Below are 19,356 nucleotides of genomic sequence, written 5' to 3'. Positions count from 1 at the left end.
CACACACACACACACACACACACACACACACACACACACACACACACACACACACACACTTTCTTCACATGGGTCGCGGGCGTGCTGCAGCCCATCCCAGCTGTCTTCGGGCAGTAGGCAGGGGACACCCTCAACTGGTTGCCGGCAAATCACAGGGCACACAAAGACGAATAACCATCCGCGCTCACAATGACACGTAGGGACAATTTAGAGTGTTAATCAGCCTGCCATGCATGTTTTTGGAATATGGGAAGGAAACCGGAGTACCCGGAGAAAACCCACACAGGCGCGGGGAGAACACGCAAACTCCACACAGGAAGCCCGGAGCCGGAATCGAACCCTGCACCTCTGCAATGTGAGGCCGACGTGCTCACTAGTCGACTACCTAGGTGTGATTGTGACCGCGGATGTTTGTTTGTCTCCATGTGCCCTGCCTTCCTTTAAATTCTCAAGATGTTTCCTTCACATTTTGGAACCTAGCAACAGCGCTTATAAAGTAGTGTGCACTTTTCTTCATTTTTTTTTTTTTGCATGTTTTGTCGCGTGTACCTGAAGGACTGGGAGTATTGTCGGCGCACATGCAGCTCTGGTGTGGAGGGGGCACTGGCAGAGTGACTGTGCCGCAGCGCAGAATTCTTAATGAACTGCGAGAGAGGAATTCTGTTGGAGTCTGCCGAGACCTGCGTTCCCATTGTACTGCTTGGCGCAGATGACAAAATGAGAGGGGAAACATTTTGGAAATATTGACATGGGAGAGTCGCAATGGAGCTCCATTACTTCAGAGGCTGGAATTTAAAACTCTCACCTGGAGCTGCTGCTGCCAGCAGGCTGAGATTTTGTAGCCTTGAGATAAGGCTGGTCCAGACTGGATTCCTTCCAGGGAGAATTCTGGATCGGAGAGCGCTCGTACTCCACAATGGACATCCGCAGGTTGGACACTGGAGCAAAGGCAGGACCGAGGGAGTCCACATCTGTGCAGAAGTCAGCATATGGCGTGAGAGCACTCAGGAAAGGGTCATGTCCTGTCCATGTCGTACCAGCCTCAGTGAACCTCATTTCAGACGGTATCAAAGGATTGGATTGACATGAGTATTATGGGATTTCTCTTTGGCTTTTTCAGAATGGACGAGGGTCTTTTAAACAGTCAAGACTATGGCGATGTTCAAGCAATTTTGGCTAGAGTTTCAGTGTGAAGATAGATGACAGGTCTTGCTGGTGTCACTCGCAAGACCAGCAGCAAAAGTACAACAAAAGCGGTCAAGAATCAAACACTCAAACATTCAGTCACTGCGCAACCCACTCGAGCAGCTGAGCGTCACACATGACTGACTAACATGTTGCGGCCCTGCTGGTAGCTGGTGACACGAGCGAGATTCCAGATGGTCACCAGCTGGCATCAGCGGCTGGCAGGGCCCCAGAAATATGCTGACCGGCTGATTGGCTGTGGCTCAGTTTCCAGAGCCGGTTGCCCATTGAACAAAAGTTCAGCTGTTCCAATCTTGGCTAGGGATGAGAATTGATATGATTTTTAGGAAATCCGATCCCATTATTGATTGTTTTGAACAATTTAATTCTTTACTGATTCTCTTATTAATACTTTTTTTCTAAGAAGACGAAACAGGTTGATTAGCATGTACTTTGTTTTATGTCTTAATTGTATCTGTGAACAAGATACATTTTTAAAAGTACCACGACATCAAACCCAACAGTTTGCTATGCTCTTGCATATTGGTACCGTTTTCTCCCCGAGACAAAATAATATACTTTGCAAGTATTGCAAGTTGTCCTGTTATGCTTTCTTGTAAAATGGAAACAAACTTTCGAGGGACCATGTTTGTTAATAGCCACGCCAGTAAATACCATCGCTACACAACCTGCGCGGTGACGTCATTCGTATCAACTGGAATTGATTGGGGAATTTTTTTTGTTGTTTTTACAAAAACAGCAAAGGATGCCAAGGAATTTAAACTGGTGATACCAGCGAGACCAGCACGAACACACAACAGAACCATGCTGGTTTGCGCTGTTTATTTATTTATTTATTTATTAGCAGGGGAAGTTGAAAAATAAGATCATGGCCAGTCGTCATGTGCATGACTGACCAGCCAAAGATTGTGCTGTTACCACTTTTAGGATTCAACTTCCTGTTTTCCTTCCATTTCCACTGGATTGATAGGACTCTCAGTCGCTATTGAGCAGATTTTTTTGTGCAAACGACTTTGATTTGTACCCGTGACTTATGTGGTGCGTTTGAATCCATGTGCTTTGTCTATTGCTAGGTTAGCTTATTGCGCTAACCAATGACTGGACTAACTCGAGGTCATATGTTTGTCACATGCCAACAAAAGATGACAGACTTACATGACAGACTAAATATGGTTGATTTCCTTTTAAACTTGTGTGTGGCAGCTATTGTTTATAAAGAATACATGTTTATAGATGTTTATTATGCCTTGTTAGTCATTAAATTCAAAGAGTGTTGCTTTTAACACATTAATATCAGTTTATATTTGTATGACATTAAATAGAAAAGATTGTGGTCTAGCTTTGAGGTCGCACTGTTTTGGTCAAGCAGTGATCTGACAGTTCCACTTGAATTTGAGCATTTTTGTCTTAGTGAAGGCAGAATTACTCCATTAGACCTCGTGTGGCTATCCAGGTGTGCCAAATAGGTATGGACATCTCAGTCCAGTAACGACGGTGAAAATATTTGTCTTCTATTACCTTCATCCAGGGCCACCACATCAGAGAGCGAGCTGTCATCAGACATGTTCAAATCTGGATTAAAAACAAAAGTCAAATTGAAGCTAGTGCAGTCCCGGGTTTAGTCTGAGGGGGGCATAAGCGAGACTGACTCACCTTTGCTTTTAGCAGTGGCTTCGCCGATACATGGAGAGCTGCACTCACTCCTGATCCTACACTGGAATAGGGCCTCCTGCAGCTCACGCACCTTCTTCTCCTCACGCTTGCACTGCTGCATGCGGCTCTTCTTCTGAGGCTTGCTGAGCTTCTCCTCCAGCGAGAGTTTGCGCGCCGCCTCGTAGATCTGTCGCTGGAGAGCCAGCTCCGTCTCAAGGCCGTGCAGCTCAGAGTCCTACGGCCAAGACACTCAGTTAGAGCAGGAGATAGACTGGACTGGGGCATCTCAATGAGTTTGAATATTGTGGAGACATTTATTTCAGTTGCTCAATTCAAAAATTCTAACTCATATATTACATGGTAGTTTCACTCCACACTCGGGCTAGATGTTTCATTGATTTCTAGAGATTCATTTGTCATTATTGACCAGGTCATGATTACTTTATTTTCAGGCTGCTTCCATATTTTGAAACGTGCTCTCATTGTTACGATGACAAGAAAGACGGTGGAAGGCAATCATGAAGTATATCATGTGAAATTAAATCGAGCTGGAGGGCGTGCGACGTTACTCCAACAACAAGTATGACGGCTTATTTTATGATCTTAAATTCGTGAACATTTCAAATGTTAATTTATTAAGATCATATACTTATGTAATTCAAAGTGAGAAAAATCTTTCTCAATTTTTCTGTATTTTTTCCCCCATTTAGATTATGCCTGTGAAATTGAATATTAATAGGAAAGAAACTTACTGGGGGGAACATATTTCAAGGCGGGCAGCCCAGTGGTGGACTGGTTAGCATGTTGGCCTCACAGTGAGTGCAGAGGTGCAGGGTTCGATTCCGGCTCTGGCCTTCCTGTGTGGAGTTTGTATGTTCTGCCGTGCCTGCGTGGATGTTCTCGGAGTATTCCGATTTCCTCCCATATTCCAAAAACATGTGTGGCAGTTTAATGGAACATTCTAAATTATCCCTTGTCCCAGACGCATGTGCCAAAATGGATATGGTAAATTTAAACTGAACAACCGCACAAAACCGCTACAAAATGTCACTGATGTCATGACACTGACCTTTTCTTTTTTGGAAAGTACAACATCAATAGTTTGTCCTAGAATTATTAAGGGTGTAGACAAGTGCAACCTTAACAGTTTTAGTATGCTGGCTCATGGCATTTGGTAATGTGAAAGGCTGCTTAAATATTACTGGAAGTCGCTTTTGCAATGGACTCGTTTTGTTTTTGATCTGCACTAAAAATCAGACCAGCTGCGCGCCAGGTCGTCCCCAGCCCGAGGCTAAGCTGTTTCTGTCATAGCTGTGTGGCTAGAGCGCAAGGCACATGAACTTGAAGGTATGTATGCATGAATGTTCCATACCTCTTTTTCCAGATAGATTAGACCTTCGTCTAACTTGAAGGATGCACCGATCCTCCTCCTGACCTGCGGTGTGTTCTCATCAGGCATGAGAGGATAGTCTGAGGGCAATTTACCAGTCAGCTCCTGCAGAGAAAAAAAAAAAAGTTCAATTCTTTTTCAAACAGACCACAAATGTGATCATGACAGTGCATTGAGGTTCGGAGTGTGACTCCTGTAAATGGCAAATCCACTCATATTGACATGCACACTTTTGAAAATGTATTCCCAGCAAGGGCTTCGTGGAACATTCGTGAGCCAACAGAGATCATCAGGAGTGCAGTGGGAAATTATCCAATTTCACTTACTTTGAACAAAAATTACAATGTATTAATGACAAATATGTCTTTGTTGAGCAAGCTATGGGAGCGACGTACAGCGTCAGACAAAACAATGAAAAGCTCTCTCATAAGTTGGAAGAAAGTACAATAAACCTGTGTAGCAACCTGTTGCCGTTCAAACAACAGAATAAAAATTGACTAAAGACTTGAAGAAATCAATTTGTGAATAGAGACTATGTCTGGCCTAGGAACGCCTTGGGGTTGCCCCGAGAGAGCTGGAAGAAGTGGCTGGGGAGAGGGAAGTGAGGACTTCCCTGCTAAAGCTGCTGCCGCCGTGACCCGACCCTGGATAAGCGGAAGAAAATGGCTGAATGACAGATGGCATTTGTGAGTGAAAGGACTACCATCGTCATTATTTCAGAATTCCTACTTAAGGGGACAATTCCGTTTGGGGGTGTGCAGTGAGGTTTTTTGATTGTAAAGTGGGTGCTGTGGCTAAATACAGGTTGGGAAACACTGGGTTAATCATCACAATATACAGTTTTGTTCTTATTCGGATAAAATGTATTCTTTAACGGCGGCCCGGTAGTCGAGTGGTTAGCATTTCGGCTTCACAGTGCAGCGGCACCGGGTTCAATTCCAGCTCCGGCCTTCCTGTGTGGAGTTTGCATGTTCTCCCAGTGCTTGCGTGGGTTTTCTCCAGGTCCTACGGTTTCCTCCCACATTCCAAAAACATGCATGGCAGGCTGATTGAACATTCCAAATTGTCTCTCAGTGTGAGTGTGGGCGCGAATGGTTGTTCGTTTCTGTGTGCCCTGCGATTGGCTGGCAACCGGTTCAGGGTGTCCCACGCCTAGTGCCCAAAGACAGCTGGGATAGGCTCCAGCACACACCGCGACCCTCGTGAGGATAAAGCGGTTCGGAAAATGAATGAATGAATGAAGGTATTCTTTAATACTATTTCTAGTTGGAATACTGATGTTCATTTTTTTATGTGCCCCCGTGCTGGTCCATAAGTGGGCCTTGCTACTTTAGTCTAATATTCAAGATTCATGTTGTACAATGGCGTTGTTACATCAGGCCTCTTTGGCACCATTGTGTTGATGTGACCTTTTTCTGGCTCTGCATCTTCCCGTCTACAGTATTCGCACCCACAAATCTAGTTGAAACCGGTTCAACTGGGAATATGCAGTCTTCTGATAGTTATTGTTCACACAAAATGGCGAATATTGAAGATAAAAGGCCTGGGTCAGAGTTTCCTCACAACTTCTCAGTGTGCCAAGTAAAACAAAGCTCTTCATGAGTCCTCTTAGAAGTCCACATAGAATGTCCAACACTCTCTCATATACTACTGAAACGATCGCATGCACATGACTGAAATCTTCTCCCACTGCTGCTTCGGTTAAGCTACTTGCAGGCTGCTGGGCAGGGATTAGCGAGGTGAGCTACTGCTGAGCAATAGCGTCGTAATCGAGTATTTCAGTGGCGTACGTGATCGCCTTTCAGTTGTGAACGTGAGAGGTAATCCTGAATTAGGTGCCCGATGGCGTCTGGGAAGGGCAACACCCATGATAACGACGCCTGCATCATCACGATTGAGGCATTACTCACGGCTTCTCGAATGCACAGCTTCCTGAGTTCCAGCAGGCAGAGCTCCAGACGGCCCTCCAGTGATTGCTGCTTGAGTTTGAGGGCTCTGGTGTGCGGGCTTGTGTCCTTGACGGGCGACGTGGGACTTTCTGGACCTGGCCCGCAAGCAAACTTCATCAAAGACAGCGACACACACCAAATTTCATGTCGTGGAACAAGTCAAGGGCACGCTTCTCACCAGAGTGCAATATTATCCCGCTGTCAGTGTCGCTGATCTCCTCTTTGCTCTCAATGGCTGTCATCTTGACTCAGGAACTCTCTGACATAAAGTAAGGAGACATAATTGACAGTGAGCAACCACGTCATTCTAATAGACCTCGCTCTGTAGGGCAGGACCCTTAAGGTTGTCAGCGGTTCGGGCCCCAGCAGCATGGATGTGAAGGCCCTCTTCAATCACTGCATTTATTAATGAACAACCTTTCTGGATACATGTCCTAATGTGCGTGATTTCAGGGTCTTCAAAATGCCAGAGCACAACTCACAAAATAGCTTCTGACACTAGTTGACACAAAACTGGGTGTGCATGTCCACGTAACCCAACGCATGAAAATTGAACAGGAAGTGGAGTGTTTTGCTTTGGAGCAGCCATTTCAGGCAAATTGCAGGGCTCTCACTTAAACAAACTCCATCCCTTCATTTCAGTCACGCTTGTCTTTGAGAGGCTTGTGGGTAAGCTTGAGCCTTACCCCAGCTGACTTGGAGCATGGTACATCCTTCTTGTCTGGTCACTAGCAATCCAGACAAACAACCATTTGCACTGACATTCACACCAAACCTAACATGCATATTTTTGGAATGGGGGGATGAAGCCAGAGAAATCGAAGACAAGACCAATTGAAAAGGAACTCTAATTGGCTTGCACCAGTGATATTTTAGGCGTTCCAAGATGACATTGAAATATGCCCCAGTTCTTTCTTCCCCACGACGTGGCTTCATTCATGCTGCCCGGCTGCTTTATGTGACAAAAGTGAGCGGAGAGTGCCTTTTCACACAACAATCCAGGCAGCCTTGCGCACCGTCTTCCTCCCTCCCACGCTCCGTCACAAAAGAGGCACACCCCCCACGGGTTGACTCGGCACATGTGTGGGGTTAATCCCCATGGTGGTGCCATGGCGACGGCACACGGCCGGCCAAAGGAGCGTGTCGCCGTGAGGCGCTGTTGCAGGGGTGTTTCAAAAGTTTCAGACCCTGAAAAAGACAGCAGATGGCTGCAGAAATGACCCCAAACTCCCGCCCCCACCACACCTTCTCTCATGCTCTGCACCTGTTCTCCCCGTTCGCCCCTCCCTCTGCCTCCTATTCAACCAGTGGCCTTAAAACCCTCTGGGGGGCTTTGAAGTGGAAGAATGTCTCAATGCTGGGCTTGTCCACTCTGCATCACGTCACAATAAAGACGCCTGAGACACGTTCACAAACAGGCGAGCAGTATTCACGTTTAGGGCCACTCGCTTGTTGTTTTGTGACCCCACTCTGAAGGAAAGGTCACACTGACGCTGATGTATGCACACTTTTGGATGACCGCGGTTGATACTGTAAATGTACAATATACAGGTATGTCGCATAAAAGTTATTCAGCAAAACATTTATACTGATTTGTTGTACTGGTTGAGCATATAATCATATATGTACAGTATCTAAAACTATGCAAGAAACTGCCTTAACAATGAGTGGAATATGCTCATCTTTGACTGAATGACTTTTCTCAAAAAATTCATGATTATGAAATCGTTGCAGCATTTCAACGGGACCCAAATAAAACTGTGAGCTTTGTTCTGCCCACAAAAACAACTGACGGCACTCCAGGCCACTGTGCAGAACACAACACAGAGGAAAACTTCGTCAAGAATAGCCTCCCGGAAAGAGGGCCTTTATCCTGCTCTCTTTTAGGTCAATTCATTTATTCAGCATCTCACATGCTTGCTAGTGAGCCCTTGAAAAGCCCGATCACAAGGGATGGCATTACAGGAACTAACATGATTAGAGGATGTGCTTTGCTTGCCTCCTCCTTGTGATAATATCATGACAGCAAAAAAGGAAGTAAACAGCAGAGCTAAGAATGGAGGCATACGCTTCCTCCTCGGTGTTTGGAGATGGGTATCCGGGGCCTTTCCTGTTGGGATCAGGAAGATACAGAGCATACGTATTAGGATATGATTGTGCATTCCATATACAAACCCGAGCCATTCAACGCGGCAACTCATGTGCACTGAGAAGCAGCCGGTCGCACAATGAGGCGTAGGCAGCCTGACTCAATGAAACAACAGTTCAACAAAAGGCCTTGTGTCCAGCCAGAGGCTTCAATATCCTGCTGAGGGTGCGATATGTGCTGACAACACAGGCGGGAATCCAGTTTGGGAGGAAAAGTCATGTGGGACTTACCCACTTGCACCCCATAACTCTTTCTGTGGTTGTGTTAGGAATGAGTGGGTGGCTGTTGTGGGGTGGGTGAAGGGGCTGGGGGGGACGGACTTGGTTGAAGCTGAGATGTTGCTACATTTTATCAAGCTGTTGAGGCACTAGCCACTTTTAGGCAGTTTCTATCCATACAGACATGCATTTAAGTGTGTTTTTCACACACAGCTCGGCAAATTGCTGTCAATAGGGAATCACACATTGGGATAATTAGATGCCTGCCAATGCGCAACTATTAAATACTGACAATTGCTTTCAACGCAACAAAGTAGGAGTAACAAGTGTTAAAATTCACAGCCCCCGTTCTGGCTTTCTGCTATTCCCTTTCAAACAGCCGCCTCTGTTCAACCCACCCAGCGAAATGGCCAAACGTGATGTGACAATATAACGGGCAATGAGAGAGGCTTTTTCCCAATTGTGTTCCTGCTGTATCTGCGTTCTTGCTCGGCTTCAACAAGACAATGTGCAACTGGTCAATCAACCCATCTATGTATTTAATGAGAATCCAAGCAATCGACCTTTCGCTCAGCTTCATCCACAAACGCAGACTGGCCAATCACAGCAGTCATTAAACATTATTTTCTCAATTAAAGAAATGCTACAACACTATTAATATCCTATTTACTGTAGACAGTATTTTGCCACAGAAATGAAAAACTATTTTCACAGTTTTTCTGCCACATTGACTTTAGTTATGAAGTGGTTTGGTTGGAGAATTTGGTGTTTAAATATTTACAGAAAAAAACCCAACTAGGAGCGACAATTAAACAGCTTAATACAAGCACCTTTTTCATCTTATTTGAACAACGCTACGATTTTCATCCATTTTAGATGGGTCCGGAACGTATCCACCGCAGTTCACTAGCTTTGTCTATTTCAAAGTAAACAAAATACTTCTCTTATCAAAAACATACAACTGGTATTAGTTAATTGTATACAATTAGAATAAAATGAGAATATGTGGTTTAGTTACAGTACAATATGTGGCGCGAGCAAGCTTTGCCATCTAAGCTAACAGGGCTAGCTAATAGCTCATGATTGTAAAGTTTATACTGTGCAGGCATATTTCTTTTTACGGTTTCTCTATCATCAGATGAGGAGGGATTTGGTCTTAACGAAAGGCCAGTTCTGATTGACAAAGCCAAGGTTTCATTGAGCTTTGAATATTTTGTGATATATTTGTTGTCTATAAATGTTGGTAACTTTGCTTTTAGAAAAGTCATTTTTAGTACAAAGCACATATGAGATTTTAGTAAAAGATTCATGCAGCCTACCGGCTAGACATCGATATTTGGACCAAAAATGGCACGACTGATAATGATGACCGTCACACCCATCCGTGAAAAGTTACATACACGGAAGGGAGTGTTGATGCCGTGAGATTATAAACGGGGATGAACTGTCTCTCAGATTTCCCTTACCACCCTATCCCATGAGGCTTGGGAGCTACGATCGCCTGGAATGCTGCCACTGACGTGCTCGTTACCGCTGCGGTTGGCCTCGGAATTGCCAAGTTGGACCGGCCTGAGCTCGCCGAAGGGAAACGGTGAGGGATGCCTGAAATCAAGCCGAGGTCTGCGGGAACCCGGCAATTAAAATTCTCCACGGAATGCTGATGCGGTGGAAGAAAACCAAATGACTTTTCAGCATGCCCAAGACCGAAGTCAAACCGAGGATCAACGTGGGGGAGCGGCAGGCCAGAGAAATGCGGAGGCTTGATTACATGTGCTCTGACAATGGATGGCACGGCACAAAAGTTTCCTTGTATCCACACAATGTGGGAGGAAGCCGAAACAAATCGAGTGGAGTGTGTGTGTGTATAGTGGCCACGTGGCTATTGTGGGTTGCTCCGCCAAGTATCAATGTGAAGAAAATATTGTGTGTTTGCACCTCAGAGACGGCATAGCTTATATTGTTACAATTCGAAAAAAAGTTTTTTTTTTTTTTTAAACCCCTTTGCAAATTTTGCATGTGGGCCCTGGCCCACATGAAACTATTCCACATTGCGTCAGAATTTAGCCAGCGCTCATTGGTGATGGCCTCATCTTGGTCATGCGGGGGCTTGTTTACCAGCAGAGACAATGCAAAGGGTAATCAGCACCACCTGAGCTGAGTGCAGTCCATATGCTGAGCAGACCAGGCCACATAGAGAAGAGATGCTCCATTGTTCTGCGCAGGCAGGGGATTGTGACAACTCATCCCATTGAGTCGTACTTTCAGTAGGACCAACAGGATGTAGATGCAGCTTTTCACCAAGGGTGAAATTCGAGTGGGAGGTGTGCGGGTGTTGGGGACACTGCCGGGACGTGTTGTCTTTAGCACCGCAAGTCCGTCAACACGCGGGGTGTGACGTTGACTCTGCTGCAGTGGGCACAAACAACTTCAGTCACAAGTCTCACAGTGGCGTTTATCTGGGAAAAGACTATCGACAGGACATCAGCGCATTTTGCTCACTCTAAGCGGTCACATATAGTGAATGAAATATTTTGAATTTGATTAAAGCAACCTTAAAAGTCTTCAACGTGCTTTTCTTGAACCCGTGGATAGTCTGTAGTCACGAACAAAACTTAACTTGGCAATTCTACGGCTGTGGAAAGGAAAGACAACAAGAAAAGTACTATATGTGAAAAGTCTCTACCCAGCATACAGCATATCATAGTCCACAACGGGAAAAGCGCCTCAGAAAGGAGAAGAACTGACTCCGAAGAGATGAATAACATGCAGGACTGTCACTGTGAAATATTTTTACAATCGATTATTATAATCGATGAATCAAATAATATTTTGTATTAAAGTGTGTTATCAAACTTTTTTAAGCAATTATTTGCCATTTACAACTAAAGAAGATAACCAATATCACAAGAGGGCAATTAATGTTGTAGGCCTCCTCACCAAACCTTTTGAAACTGATTTGGTTTCCGTCATTGTTTTCCAAAGTAAAAGCAGATGTTTTCAAATGTCTTACTTTAAAAAAAAAACAAGATAACCAGTTTGCTTTCATGAAGAAGTAAAGAAATAAGAGAATAAATTACCTTTGTGAGGCTGAAATCCGAGGCTTTGGACAACTTTCAGTTAAACAACGGCTCTAATTTCGAGGCTTTGGACAACATCCAGTTAAACAACGGCTCCAAACAATTACTCAAATATGAAAACTATTCTTGATTAATTTGATATTCGATTAGTTGTCGACTCAATTGTGACATCTCTAATGACATATTTCAACCATTGTGCACACTGTGATTTAAGAGTCATTGATGGCTCTTTTGCATTACCAATTTACGTTCCGCAAGAATGCTTTAAAGTCTGTTTGCTCTTTTCGACTAACATGGTAGTGTACTTGTGCAACAAAGTAAATGCCTCCAAATCGAGTAGGATTTCATGTACATTTTAAGTTAAGGAAATAACAAAACAAACTATTGTGATACCTGTCTAGAGAAATACAACGTACACATGCAGAAACGCTACTAGACTTGTTCTTGTACGAATACTAATAATAATCAGATAAATCCAATGTTGACTTACCGTTTTCGTTCTTCTTCTTCACGCCGTCATTACCGGTCCATCAGCAGTGAGACTTTCTCCAAAGAGCTGGTGGTCAAATGTGAAAGCAGAGCCGTTTAGGATGTTCCAGTCCACTCTAAATTACTATTTGAAGGGGAAGTACATTTTAGTTTGGTCCAACTAGCCCATTAAGGTCACGGTTACTGTACTATTTAGACGATCTTGTATATAATGACGTAATTACAATCGAAAAACAACATACTTCCCTTTGTGTTTACGAAAGAAAGGGAACAGGAATCATCTTATCACGAGGACTTCCACCCCTCCTTGTTGTGTTCGGAATGGTTCGGTCTGACTGCAGATTTGAGACACGCTTTAGCCTTTTGACTTGTACACGCGACTAGTTGAGGTGACGCCTGCCTTCTTCGACCGTTTTATCTTTGCTTTTGCTCCTCTACAGCTGTTTGGACTTTAAAAAAGACTAACAATACACTTCAATGCTCATTCTCTGGGAGTAATAATAAACTACGTATTAGTGTGTTATTTTATTTGATTGTCTGAAATGAAGCCCTGGGTAATCATTATAAATACATTTTCATCCTTAAATCAGCTGCTCACAATTTTTGAAGATGCCACATTACTGTCCAGTTGTGTTGAGACACTTGACAAAATAATGTTGTTAAGTATTGATCAAGAAGATTTACAGTAGGTCGTTCACATTAATAAATGCAGCAAGCTTTAATTCCTGCATAATGCCTTAAACCTGTGGATAAAAAATCTTTGGGAGTTTTCAAGGTTTTACAAATAGTTTTAGACTCTGAGCCATTATTAACATGGTCCTTATTAGCTAGTGTTAAAAAAATAAAAATAAACAATTTAAACATACATCTGAAATGAACCACTATAAGTGATGTGGCTTTCCCTTATTTCGCCAAATGTCTCCAGTGCCTTAACCGGACCCTTGGGTATCCCCGGCTTGTGTGTCCTGAAAAGCCTCCTCCAGATGGTCCGCTTTCTCCCTTGGCTCCGTGAAGGAATGAAAAGATCAGCTCATTAAACAAAGAGTCATATCCATGTGAAAGAGAGGTACGAGTCCTCGGGGAGACGAGCTTGGCATCCAATAAAACACCAGCGAGTCTCTGTGAGCCATACGCTTTATTTTCACTGCACTCTTGGAACAGCAAAAGTTGTGACAGAAACCTTTCAATTTTTCACTTTTGTTTAGACATATATATAGTGTTTTTCCAAAACATCCTGAAAACATCTCATGAAAGAGGTGTAGCCCTTCCACTGCTTCGTAGTAGTTGATTTGGGTTCAGGTTAAATAACACCCTGACAGTAAAAAAGCACATCAAAACCATTCACTCAGCACACGCAAAGACAACTGTGAGGAATACTTGAATGGACTGTATCGAACTTTGTGTTTCCCGCCATTAATGACTCCTGGTTCCACGTTGGAGACGAGAGCCAGTGAATAACATGCACTGATGGCGGTTGCATGGCCAGCACTTCACTGCTCGAACATCTGCGTGCGTCTCAGATTGTCCTTTACACGAACAAATTCTGGTATCTTCTGCTGGTTCTCCCTCTGCCTTATCTCCTCCTGCTCGTACTGCAAAAATTAAAAAGCAATGCAGTTTCGTCACTCTCCCACCGCAGCAAGACTATGACATTAAACAGACCATACAGTGATAGTCATCCGGGAAGTCATAGCGGTCACACTTAAAAAGTGAATGATTGATATCCATGGAATACCGTTTTTTTAAATGGCAAATTCTCAAAACAAACAAAGTTTGACGCCATGCCCCGCCTATATTAGACAGCATACACCAAAAAAGCTTTGCAACTCAGCGTCACCCGTTTGTTTAGGACATCAGCTTTTGACTTGGACTCATTTGTCCTCATGCTTTTACATGGATTGGTGAAACTATTTCTTGCCATCTTTTTTTTAACTTTCCAGGGGATGCCACTGGGTTCCCTTAGCCTCAAAAAGACTTGTCAAGTTTGCTTGTGCCAGCACATTTATATATTTACCAAGACTTGTCTCCATGCCAACAATACATTGACAGCCTGTGACCGGGTCAGTCAGAGTTCTCTGCTGCAAGTGCAAGTTTTAACTTGCATTTTTGCTTTTGAGGCAATGCGCATATTATTGACACCTTATACAAAAATAGCATGGTCCAAGCTCACTAAAACAGAAGCGGACGGTGAAAATCGACAATTCAAAAATGAATGGACTGATACATTTTCATTCATTTTCCCCTCCAACCAGAACAAGAGCATGTGCTTAATATGCATGACTGAAGTGATGGACGCAATGATGAAAGACAAAGAGAGGAAATGACAGCTAAAATTAAGCAAATCCTTCTCTCGGTCTTATGCACACCCGACACTGTGTGTGTTGCAACAGCAAACTCAGAACTGTTGTTCCCCCACCCCCCAAACATACATCCAAACTAATCAAGAGAAGCTTTATCACGGAGTAAGACAATGACCCAAAACAAATTGCCAACACAGCAAAGGACTTCATCAGGGGAAAAAAACTGAAAGTTGTTACAGTAGCGAAGTCAATCACTGGACCTTAACCCAACAGAGAATGCATTTCAATTCCTGAAGAGGAGCCTGAAGGGAGAAAGCCCCAGAAACAAACGAGAACTGAAAGACTGCAGTAAATGCCTGGAAAAGCATTTCATATGAAGACTGCAGCAGTCTGGCGAAGTCACTGGGTTGCAAGCTTGATGCAGTGATTCAAAGTCATGGTTAGGCCACCATATATTCAATAATATTTATTTTAGCTTCATTTAAAGTGTACATACATACATACATATATATATATATATATAGAGAGAGAGAGAGAGAGAGAGAGAGAGAGAGAGAGAGAGAGAGAGAGAGAGAGAGAGAAACTGTTTCTTTTTTTTGTAATATCCTCAAACACGTGAAATGCTTTCCTTTCATGCCACACATCGGCCTCTTTCCTATCAATGGGTGCAGGTGAGAGTGCTTGGAAGTGAGACTGTACAGACAATCGTCGGTGAATCTGCAAAGATGTTTTCAGGAACAGTATAGTAACACGCTCTGCAGTGTGGATGTATTGTGGGGTTTTTCTTGGTGGTGGAGGTACATATTGTGATGTTATGGCGTTATTAGATCACGAAATACCCACTGCAGGCCCAGGTCCAAAACTCACCTACTGGTTAATCATCAAGTTACAGTAGCTTCAGACAAGACAGTTATTCACGTGGCAGCTTACACAGGAATAAAGTGGCTCAACTAGTCTCCCGTTGCTATTAAAATAATCTCTCTTGAAATTTTGTAGACAAAAAAATAGCATCATGGATCCAAGGCGGAGGAAAAAGCAACCGGCACCGCTTCTCAATAGAGAGACAGGTGGAGAGGGTGAAAACTTTCAAACTCTTTGACACCCAAATCAGCGATGACCTCACATGAAGCCAAAACATACTGCACATCATCAGTAAGACTAATAAAGGATTGTACTTGTTGAGGAAGCTGAGAAAGTATGGAATTCACCCTCAAACTACTCAGCAACTTTTCCAGCTACACAGTCAAGAGATTCCTGACCAACTCGATCACTGGCATGGTAACGATACCATGTAGCACAGGGGCGAATCTCCAGCGTGACATGAAAACTGCACAACACATCTGTGGCGTAGCCTTCACTCCTACACAACATGTGTGACAACCGTGTCACAAAGAGGGCACAGAACATGATCAGACACAGCACACATCCACAACACACATTTTTCAAACTTCTCCCATCTTGCAGATAATACAATCGCATCAAAGCCAAAACATCAAGATAAACCTACAGCCTCTACTCACATACCATTAGACTCCGAAAACAAATGAGATTACAATCTGTCAACCGCATTGGAGAATATTTTAATTCTAACCCTGCTCACTTCAATGTTGACACTGTGCATTACCTCTGCAGCCTGCAATACATGCTCCTGCAACTTTGCACTTTACATACAGTAATGTAATTTTTGGTACTAACTAGACCGGGGCACGGTGGTTGACTGGTTAGCACGTCAGCCTCACAGTGCAGAGGTGCACGGTTCGATTTCGACTCTAATGGACCTTTGACTCAAATGCTTATTGCATGAAAATCTATTTAATGGATTTGACCTCTGAGACTTCTATCAAGTATAGTGCAGGCTTAAAAAGTTTTGGACACCAAAAAAAAAAAAAAAAACGCTCTCATACAAAATGTCTAGAAAGATTTTGGCTGTATTGTTTGTGGCACAACTGGAATAAGCATCATGGAGGCAAAAAGAGAACCGCCACACGAAATCTTCAAAACGTGGATAAAAGCTCAATATCTATGAACTATCTGCCAATGTGAGAGCAGCGTAAACACGCAGATTTGTTGTATCCCATCAATGCCATCCAGTCATCAAAATGCACAGTGAGCTGGCTTATACACGTCCTTCCTTGCACAGACAACAAATAAACAAGTTAAACAGCAACCAGTTGAGTAAAACATAAAACTAAGGTTTCCTCCCACATTCCAAAAACATGCGTGGCAGGTAAATTCATCCATCCATCCATTTTCCACCGCTTATCCGGGGTCGGGTTGCGGGGGCAGCAGCTTCACCTCCAGGCCTGGCTCCAGAGGGAGGCCCCGGTGACCCGCGTCCGGGCAAAGGAAACTGAGTTCCATTTATTTTATTCATCATAAGGGGTTCTTGAGCTGTGCTTTGTCTGGTCCCTCACCTAGGACCTGTTTGCCATGGGTGACCTTGCCAGGGGCATAAAGCCCCAGACAACTTAGCTCCTAGGATCATTGGGACACACAAACCCCTCCACCACCACCACCACGGCTCACGGAGGGGAGGCAGGTCAATTGTTCACTCTAAATTGTCTCTAGGTGTGAGTGTGAGCGCGGATGGTTGTTCGTCTGGCAAAAGTGGCACCAAGCTTAGAGCTTGCCTTGACCACCTACTTCCCACGCGGAGGTGATGTAACGTCACATGCGTCCAGTCCAACAAAGCTTTTGGGCACTGTCTTGGAGGTTGATTGTCGGTTTTGCTTTTCAATGTGTGCCTCACATTCTGTGATACGAAACCGCTTATTTCAGCAGGAACTTGGAGAGTTTTTCATGTGAAGGGGAGTATCTCTATCTTTTCTCTTTTGCGCTCCTGACCTCTTGCAGCTTCTGCTGTCTTTTGCGAAGCTCCGTCTCCAGATCCGAGGGCCGCTGCTGAGCCATCTCCTGGTCCCTGTGCAGCACCAGTCGCCGCTGCTCCAGCACTCGCTTCAGCTCCGGCTTCTCCTCCAGGACAAGGCCCCTGCAGGCAGAGTCACAGCTTGGCACAAATGAAGTGAGCAAACAGAGAAGCTTGGCCTCGCGTACGTACCGCTTGTGACTGAGCAGCAGCTCTCGGTGCAAGTTCTGGTAGCTCGGTGCCTCTACAGAAGAGCCGTTGACTCTCCGGGGCTGAGTATCACTGCTGCCGTCCACCGTGCACAGACTCAGTGTCTGTGCGTGGCTGAGTGGCGTGTCTGAGAAACATGCATGTATCACTTCATGGACCTCATTCTGCTTTTAAACACTCTTCAGCTTCAAAATCACATTGACATTTGATGACCATTTTGCACATCGCCACACATTGACCAGCCATATAGAATTAATATTTTTCTAAAAATGCCTTTGTTCAAATTAAGGCCTTGTGGTACTCTCTGCAGTTGTTTTCTATGAATTCACCAAGCTGATACAACCCTTGTGACAAAACAATTAAAAAAAAAAATAATGTTCATTGTGTTCCTCGAAATAAAAATAAAATTGAGATAAATTGTACCAAAGTGTGAGTGTGCGCGCGATTGGCTGGCAGCCTGTTCAGAGAGTACCCGGCCTACTGCCCGAAGGCAGCTGAGAAAGGCTGCAGCAGGCCCCGCGACCCTCGTGAGGATAAGCGGATTAGAAAATGGATGGATGGATGGATAAAAAGTACATTTCAAGGCTGTCAATGGTAACAGTGCAACCAAGAGGCATTTCTCATATTTTGTCCCCGTCAGTCATGAATAAAGTGGCAACACATTTGAAAAAAATACATCAGTATAACGGTATTTTAATAAAATGTGTTAAGAAAAACAACTTCATTCGAATTGTTTATCAAAAAGAGACCACAGTGGGTGACTTGTTATAAGTTCACAAGGTTTTCATCCCACCGGCCATTTGGATTACACTGCTCTGCATCCACAAAAACGAAGAACAAAAAAACAAACAAACAAAAAAAAAACCAAGAATGACATTAAAATTTGCTAGATCTGTTTTTCGCACTGAAGACAGCTGTACCATTCATTTTGCCGCATATTTGTTTCCAGATTTTCTGCTTCACGCTGTCCGGAAGTAGTTAATGTTACCGGCACTTGTTTTCTTAGTGTTAGTGGATGTATATTATTTACAAAGTATATGTTTGAAGTGCATAGAAACTGTCCGTTTAGCTGAAACACCTGAAAACAGAATTACCGGTAATGCAATTAATTAAGTGACCACAATCTTCATTATTGTATGCCAAGTAAATACAAGTACTCTTCTACCCCTACACAGCTTTCATATGCCAAACAATACAAAATGTGATATTCATTTTAAAAAATGGGTTTCTGACATTTAAAAAAAAGACAAATTAGAAAGAATGAAAAAAAACCCAAACAAACGAAACAAAAAAAAAAAACAGTAGCACATACAGAAAAACTGAGATATTTGGATTCTACATCTGAAACCGCCTGAGAAAATGTTGTTGGCTACTTTATTTCCACACATTTTCTTTAAATGCAGAATGTTATCTATGAATTTATCGAGACCTGCACATTTTCCGAACATCATATATATCCTGTTGAAACACTGAATTGCCTCAGTCTGAACCTGTTCGACATACGTTATTAGTCTGTGCACAACTGATGGCAAAGAAAGAAGACTCATTTTAAAAATTCCCTCTTGAGGAGCACTAAATATATATTTCATGAGTGTTTGACGAGTGCTTTTAGATTGCTGTTTGATTACTATTTGTTAGATTTGCTTTTGTGTCTCAGGGTACCTTTCTGATGATGTCCAAACCCACCTCTCTGTGAGAGAGAGTGAGAGAGAGAGAGAGAGAGAGAGAGAGAGAGAGAGAGAGAATGGGGAAACAAAATGTGACATAAAAATGTTAATCTTTCTAGCCAGGCCATCAACATCCAACCGACTGGTTAGATGGGTCGTTGAAATCAGGGGACCCCAACCGC

General features: G+C 43.6%; 2 protein-coding genes across 8 annotated transcripts in view; both read right to left on the bottom strand.

Annotated features, from left to right (window-relative positions):
- Positions 1–12,465, bottom strand: part of inavaa (innate immunity activator a) — a 15,315-nt gene extending 2,850 nt beyond the window's left edge. Inside the window, exons 1-9 of one of the 3 annotated variants that reach the window (XM_019878561.1) lie at positions 12,133–12,465; positions 11,643–11,707; positions 6,377–6,457; positions 6,160–6,293; positions 4,232–4,354; positions 2,860–3,094; positions 2,725–2,778; positions 806–971; positions 550–699 (exon numbers count right to left, since the gene is read on the bottom strand). In XM_019878561.1, the coding sequence (XP_019734120.1) occupies positions 550–699; positions 806–971; positions 2,725–2,778; positions 2,860–3,094; positions 4,232–4,354; positions 6,160–6,293; positions 6,377–6,440 (926 nt within the window). In that variant the 5' untranslated portion in view covers positions 6,441–6,457; positions 11,643–11,707; positions 12,133–12,465. The remainder of the gene's footprint in view (positions 1–549; positions 700–805; positions 972–2,724; positions 2,779–2,859; positions 3,095–4,231; positions 4,355–6,159; positions 6,294–6,376; positions 6,458–11,642; positions 11,708–12,132) is intronic. The other 2 variants (XM_019878560.1, XM_019878562.1) reach the window with 2 other exon arrangements.
- A 782-nt stretch (positions 12,466–13,247) lies between these two features.
- The window catches only part of LOC109520853 (protein FAM107B), a 10,921-nt gene continuing 4,812 nt past the window's right edge, over positions 13,248–19,356 (bottom strand). For 2 of the 5 annotated variants that reach the window (XM_019878380.1, XM_019878383.1), the window contains exons 2-5: positions 19,170–19,197; positions 17,490–17,634; positions 17,276–17,420; positions 13,248–13,723 (exon numbers count right to left, since the gene is read on the bottom strand). In XM_019878380.1, the coding sequence (XP_019733939.1) occupies positions 13,622–13,723; positions 17,276–17,420; positions 17,490–17,634; positions 19,170–19,197 (420 nt within the window). In that variant the 3' untranslated portion in view covers positions 13,248–13,621. The remainder of the gene's footprint in view (positions 13,724–17,275; positions 17,421–17,489; positions 17,635–19,169; positions 19,198–19,356) is intronic. The other 3 variants (XM_019878382.1, XM_019878384.1, XR_002169244.1) reach the window with 2 other exon arrangements.

This window comes from Hippocampus comes, unplaced genomic scaffold (genome assembly GCF_001891065.2).
Source record: "Hippocampus comes isolate QL1 unplaced genomic scaffold, H_comes_QL1_v1.1 scaffold345, whole genome shotgun sequence".
Taxonomy (NCBI): domain Eukaryota; kingdom Metazoa; phylum Chordata; class Actinopteri; order Syngnathiformes; family Syngnathidae; genus Hippocampus; species Hippocampus comes.
The sequence above is the reverse complement of the archived record's forward strand: the minus strand, read 5'-3'. Positions and strand labels throughout refer to the sequence as shown.